The sequence below is a fragment of the Ipomoea nil genome, unplaced genomic scaffold, assembly GCF_001879475.1.
Source record: "Ipomoea nil cultivar Tokyo-kokei standard unplaced genomic scaffold, Asagao_1.1 scaffold3385, whole genome shotgun sequence".
Taxonomy (NCBI): domain Eukaryota; kingdom Viridiplantae; phylum Streptophyta; class Magnoliopsida; order Solanales; family Convolvulaceae; genus Ipomoea; species Ipomoea nil.
Window position 1 is genome coordinate 260,901 of NW_017619813.1, and position 7,260 is coordinate 268,160.

Here is a 7,260-nt window from a genome sequence, read left to right on the forward strand (position 1 = left end):
CTTGGAATCTAAGCATATCCAACAAAGAATTAGGAAAAGATTCCGGATCAAAGGCTTTACCTTCAAGAACAAGGTAGTGGGCATCCACCCATTCCACTTTTCTAGCGAAGCTTGACCTTCTAATCATGGTAGGAGATGACCCAAAGCTCAACAAACAAAGCCCACAACTTTCCTTCTTCTCCTCTCACTCCCGGCGACTCTCTCTCTCTCTCTCTCTCTCTCTCTCTCTCTCGCTTCTCTCTCGGATTTCGGCGAACAAGGCGGCTCGGCGGGGTAGCTCCGGCGGTGCGTCGACAGTGACGGTCAGCGGTGAATGGCTGGTGGTGCGTCGGCGACGGGTGGGGAGGGTTTCTCGGTGGTTCACGGGTAGGGAAGAAGAGAGAAGAAGGTTTTGGGAAATTAGGGATTTTGGGGAAAAATTGGGGAAAAGATGATTTAATTTGGGGATTTGGGTAAAGTGGAAATTATGGTTTAGATGGAATTAAAATTGAATAGGTTTCAAGAAAGATAACTAGCCCAAGTGGTTTAGAGATTGGGTTGGTAAAGAATAGGCTCGGTTTTGAAACTTAAAGGTTGCAATTAAACATTTTGCTTGACTTTTAAGCTACACAATGAAAGGATTTTTGGTATGAATTTTCTATTCTTAATTTCAAAGAATACTTGGGAAATTTAGAGGGTTCTCAAAGTAAGGGTTGCAAGAATATCCAAGTGCAAGGATTATAGAGTTAACCCAAGCATAAATCATTCCAAAGATACATAACTAACTTCACAACGAAACTTTCCCGCACAAACTAAGGGAATCATCTATCAAGAAGATCTTACACTTAACTCCAAAAGAATCAGTGCCAAAGAAAACATGACAAGGATAACCAAGTAACTTCAAGTAAACAATGAAGAAACACAAGACAACACTCAAGGCAACAAGGAACAAGATGCGCACAAAAGACAAGGGTAGGCTAGGAAAGGATTACCTGCTAGCTCCTCCTCCACCAAACACTCGGACTCTGCCTACGAACGCCCCATCACGAAGACTCTCCCTGATGGTCTGGCTCCAGCTGCTCCACAGCCCGAGCTACTTCCCGCTGCTCCTCCGGCTCCTGGGGGTGGTGGCAACGCCCTCTGATTGGCTTGATGGGGAAAATCCGACCTTGTGACCACGATCTCCGCAACGAAAGCATCGTAACACGAAGCTATTGCAACTTTGACCGGCATACACCATCCCACATCGATGACAAGGAGATGTCTTGGCTTGATGTCCTTGCTCCATCCGGTTAGGTCCTTGGGTTGAAGATGACACATTCTTAGCTTGAAATCTCGGTCGGGGCTTCTTGAAGGTGGAAGAACCTCCGCTCTCGGTCCTCTTCCTTGCTAGCTCATAAGATCCTCGCTGAAGCTGCTGAACACGGTACAGATCCGCTGCACTCACATAAGCATCCTTAAGAGAACTCAGCTTGCTCACAGTCAAAGCTTTTTGTGCCTCATAATGCAAGCCGGCAACGAATCTCTCGACCTTAGCGAGCTCCGTAGGCACGAGCATCCGAGCGAAAACGCGCCAACTCCAAAAACTTCTTGTGGTATTCAACCACAGAAAGAGATCCTTGCTGCAGATGGAGAAACTCTTCGTACATGGCAGCTCGCACGTGTGCCGGGTAAAACCTCTCGCGCATCATATCCTTAAGCGCGGACCAATCGAACTCAGGTTCTTCAAGGTAGGCCGGACCCTCATGAATCCACCACTGATCAGCCTCATGACAAAAGTAGAACGTTGCCAGTTCTACCCTTCTCTCCCCAGGACAACCCACAACTGCGAAAATCTTAACGAACACTCTCATCCATTCTTCCAAAACCACCGGGTCTTCTTCACCCGCGAAGATCGGCGGTCTGTGACCCGACACCAAGTGACCCATATCCCGGTGCCCAGCAGGTTGAGGAGGTGGCACGGGGTGGTTGGTGTTCAGCAAGGCCTCTGTAACACCCTGTGTTACGGCCTTCAATCCCAGGATTAATTATTTAATTAATCCCGTTAATAATAATTAAATATGATTTAATTATGTTAGGTTTACCTTTAATTAATTAGTAAGGTCCACCATGAACCGTGGACCCTTGCCCGAATAAGAATCTTAAGCCTGTTAGGAATAAAGGAAGTAGGCCTTTTACTATTCAGATTATGATTAGGATCCTCTTTAATTAGTATGGTCCACTATGGACCATGGACCCTTATCCCTAAAACAAGCCCTAGCCCTATAAGGAATAGAATTAGTAAACCCATACCATTCAGGCCCTAACTAGGAGTCTTAAATATATAAATAGGGAACTTAGGAGGCACCTAGAATCCCCACCACAATAATCTCTCACCACCCAAAGAGTTCCAAGAATCCCCTTAGGAGAAATCAAGAAATCAAGAAAGCTTAAAGAAAGATCCTTCATAGCCAAGGAATTAATTAAGGCTAAGAGGTAACCCATGTCTCAACAAAACCTATTTTCATAGCTATGATTCCCCCTTAGGGTTTCCCGCATATTATTGTGATTGGCGAGATATGATGATTATTGATGTTTGATGTTATGATCCCATGAGGGATCTTGATAATCTTGATATTGGGAGATTCTTGATAATTATGGTGTTCTTGATGATTATATGGAGTTCTTGATGATTATGTGTTGTTCTTGATAATTGTGTGATGCTCTTGATGGTTATGTGTTATCCTTACCGAATCTTGCAATTAGAAGACGAATCGTATCCTTGTTGATATAAAAGTGATTAGAACCCTAGGTTGTATCGTATGTTATGATTCTTGGATTGTGGGGTGGGGAAATCGCATGTTTGGGTGTTGATTATGTCTAGAAAAGCATGATAGGTTATGTGCCATTCGTTTCTCGTATTTGATCCGTTAATTGTCTACGTGTTGTCGTTAATTGCGTTGTAAGGTGTCTAAGCATGGTTTCGGGTTCCACAATGGTTCCCGGGGCGCAAAAGTGATGAAAAGAGTCAGTGGGGGTAGGTGGGGGGTAGGGGTCCCGCCACCTACCCACGGCCGTGAAACACCGCCCGGCAGCGGGTAACCGGCGGGCGGGCAGCTGCCCGCCGGCGACCCGCTGCCCGGAACAGTACTTTCCGGCGGGCAGCCAGCGGGTGGCCCCCACCCACCGGCTACCCACTGGAATTTCCCCCACCTTGGGTTCCCGGCTTCCCCGTTTGATGTTCCCCTGTTCCCCGTGGTGTCCCAACGGACTCCGTTTATCGTGCCTATGTCTAGTTTGATGTTTCGGGTACCGTTCGTAGGTTTATGAGTCTATCATATTGCATGCTAGTTGAATTGGTATCCCGTTGACCTAGGTGGAAGAAGTATGAACCCCTTAGGACTATTCTTAGTATGTGATGGATCACGCATAGGTTTTGTTATGCGCTCTCTCCCCCTTCCCAATATGTAATGTGGGTTGCATGTGCTTGCTATGTGTTATGTGTGTGTGTTACCCCAATTCGGTTGCGATCGGATTGGTTATCCTGAGCTGCGGTTCAGAAGCTGGCTGCGGTCAGATTGATACTCTTGGGCTGCGGTCCACCGTTTGGGTGCGATCAAACGTTTCTATACGAGCTGCGGTTCGTTCTCTTTCCTGGCTGCGGTCAGATGACATTCTCTTGGGCTGCGGTCCACTGTTTGGTTGCGATCAAACACTATGATGAGCTGCAGTTCATCGGTCGGTTACGATCGACCCCTCCGTGTTGCGATACGGGGCAGGGTGCTGCGGGGCCGTGTCAGAGCTATATGCGCTGACCCTCATGTATGGGCATGCGATTGGTCCTGTGGCGCCAACAAAGTGTGCTATGTGTTGTGATATGGATGATTTGTGATTATGAGTGTCTTGGGGGAATGTGACTGTGGGATTTATGTTGGGGATTGTTTATGTTGGGTTGTGATTATTGTTATGCTTTGCCTTATCTGCCTTATCTGTTGTGAACTGCATATGCTCGTTATAACTGTTGCTTGTGTCTGGCCTTATCTGTCGAGTCATTCCCGGTTTTAAAGCTAGAGTTCGTAGGATATATCTTCATGCTCAAAATGGCTTTCGTATATCTATATATATCTCTATATGTATTGTATTTCAACGCGTTGGAGTGGGTTACCAGCATCTCTCGCTGAACAAATATATTTGGCTTTCAGGCACAGAAGATTAAGTCACTGGAGTGCGCTAGAACTTAGAAGTAGATAGTTTCCCTTTTAGCCTGCATGCCACGTTTACGTATTTACGCTTTGAGGATATTAGTTAGTTAGCCTGTGCACTTGGGTTCTCTAGCCCAGGTGTGGCATAGCACCCCGAACGCTTGTATTTATATCTTGGGATTTAATAAGATTCTACCTTTATTATAAGTTTTAAATGTCTTGAAAATCTGGGGTGTTACAGTTGGTATCAGAGCTTATGTTTGACCCTAGGATAAGACTCTTAAGACCGGACTTTAGGACACTAGGCTTGAACTCTAGGTACTTAGGAACATAGGATCCAGGAATCTTAGGACGCGCAGTGAGATTGTGAAACCTACACATAACCTCCCCTCACTTCATCCCTCTCTAACTTAAAGGAACCTCCCCCTACGCTTACCACACCAGGTAAGGGTGCGAATAGATAAGTTTACTTCCACAACTGGGTAACGTACACTTACCCGATAAATCGCCTCGTCCTAACTCCCGTCAAAAGACTTGACAAGGACCCTGACCAAAGAAAAGGAAGATTTGGATGACTACTAAGAAGAGGCGTTACAGTCAGGACTGCTAAAAGGGACGGACTGCAATACACACCAACACAGGGTAACCACGATAACCCCCGAGTCAGACAAATGACATGCACCTTCCGACAAGTTGCCTTATCTCGGCTAACCCGGGTTGCGGCTACAACAAACAGGAAGGAGAACTAGGACACCTATTAAAGTAGCGAAGGAACGACAGCATTAGTCGAATCCTTGGGTGCAAGGTAAGTATATCGCGACACCTTGCGACCCCACCACCCCAATTTAAAATATCATCCGCCCTGAAACCCCCGCATCTTGATACCCCTATTTGTTGAAAACTCCCACCCCGAATCGTTAATTACCTTAAGAGCAAATTCGCAACCGTCATGACCTTGCTCACCCTTTGTTGTGCTTAACCCAAACCCATCGGAAACCCTAAATTGTTATTGCCCTTACTCTAAGTTCATATCCCCACTCCGTTTGGAAACCCTGTTAAAAACCGTAGAGCAGCATAAGGCCCTTACCCTGCCTAGGGGCGTGAAGAACCGACATTCATTGATTCAATATTAAAATAAGTTATTAGATAGGAATCGGCGAAGTAGGTGGAGGTTACGAATACGTATCACCCCACCCTTACACGAAAACCGTGAAGGCTTCACGAGAAACCATAGCCTGTACGTACGCCACCGAAGAACGCCATGCGTTGACGAGAGCGGGCAAACAAATACGTTCAATGTGTCAGGGGCCCTCGCTACAGAAAACATCGTCAAATAGGTGCAACAGGCCGAACCTCAAGGAGGACATAAAGCCTTGCTAAGAATTTCATCCAACCAAGGAAGGGATGAAACCCAATAGAACAAGAAAGACTAACCCGAAACCCCCCTTACCCTTAAGAACCCTCGGCAAGGATTAGGAGTCAAGACCTAGGGGTTTGACCCACTAAACCTACTGGGTCCAGACTTCTGGACATCCGAGGGGAACGTGCACAGAAACCATCACGAGAATTCCCCTGGAAGCCATAGAGACGAAGGGGACTTCGACACGGGAAGAGAAGATCAAACAAAAATCTTAGAATCAAACAAAGCCAAGGAAAAGGGATCACCAGTTCGACTGCACGCCACAACCAAGCCCCAAACAGGCATAATCACTCGAAGCCAAGAGTCCTTAGCCCCTTTCCCTCCCCTTGCCAATCAAGTACCATTTCGTTAAAGAATCCGTCCTATCACTCCAAACCTCGCTCTTGATCCCTCATTACAGACAAACCCGTACAAGGTGGCAACCTTCCTTCCTATATTACGACCTAGAGACATCGACCTTATCCGCCCCTCGACTTTGAAACCTAGCCCTTGCACTTCTTACACCCCTTTAAACCCAGACCAAGAAAACATAGATATATATATATATATGTATGTATATCTACCTCTAGAACTCGTGCTTAAGGATCAATGAACATTGTACGATGGGTCATCCTATGTATCCAAGTCGCTTTTATTGTGCACAAGGGCATGGGACTTGTCAGGACATGAATCTGTGCATTTTTGGGGTCTTTCTCGAAGGAATTGACTATTCCTAGTCACTTTCCCGCGGGTCCCCAACGGGTCCTTGACGGGACCTTGGCGGGTCCTTGGCAGGAGCTTGGCAGGCGGACGACCGCCCACCTCGCGCCCACTGGTACAATGTGCTGATTTCTTAACCCCTCATTTTATTGATTTGTGGCGCACTTGTGTGCCTCGATTGAGGAATGTGAGTCTTGGGTAAGGAACCATGGACCACCCAAACATAGTGTCCTACGTAAAAGACCTTGACGCACGAGACACCATCGGGAAATCACAATCAATTACATTGCACGAGTAATTGAAATCGGATCCTACGATACAACCGACTAGGGATGTTTGGCGTAAAGGATTGCGCAAACCAAGGAGGCGAGTTGGGAACTCGTTCTAAGAACCCACGAAAACCTTAAAAGTCAAAATGCTAAGGAGGGACCGGGACTCCTCCAAACCATGGACATCGTTCGAGCAAATCAGAGGACTCCTTACAAGTTGTATGGAATCAAGAACTACGTAGCCCATGGTGCTAAGCAAAAAGGGTGAAGAACACATTCGCGCCAACACTTCAAGGGTCATTAAGGACCCACAAGGAAATGAGGTGACTCGTAAAGTTGCCGACTCATCCCACAACGAGATTTGGTAACCGACTGCGCTTTAAAAGAAAAAGGGAACGCAAGGACACCTTCATCATTAAAAATAACACAAACAGGGCACAACAATGCCGAACCTCGGGTAAGACATGAAGTCTTACTAAGAATTTCATCCACTAAAGAGGAGATGAAATTCAATAAGAAGAGAAATTCAACCCAAAGTCCATCGACTCCCAAGAGACTTTGGGAATAATTTGGGAAGTGCGCCCTAAGAGATTGGCTTGGTTGACCCAACTCGGTCAAGACCTTGGGCGCATTAAAGAAGTAAGTGTTGAATCACCACGGGAAATTCCCTCAAGAAAGAAGAGAAGGATGAAACCTTAGCCTGGGAAGCAAG

At 46.4% G+C, this 7,260-nt stretch overlaps 1 protein-coding gene across 1 annotated transcript; it reads right to left on the minus strand.

Annotated features, from left to right (window-relative positions):
• Positions 1 to 1,072: 1,072 nt before the first annotated feature.
• Positions 1,073 to 1,907, minus strand: LOC109171049. Its single transcript, XM_019320182.1, has 2 exons — positions 1,657 to 1,907; positions 1,073 to 1,565 (listed from the first exon to the last, which is right to left on the minus strand). Exons 1-2 carry the CDS (start codon positions 1,905 to 1,907, stop codon positions 1,073 to 1,075), a joined length of 744 nt encoding a protein of 247 aa, XP_019175727.1.
• Between the last annotated feature and the right edge of the window lie 5,353 nt (positions 1,908 to 7,260).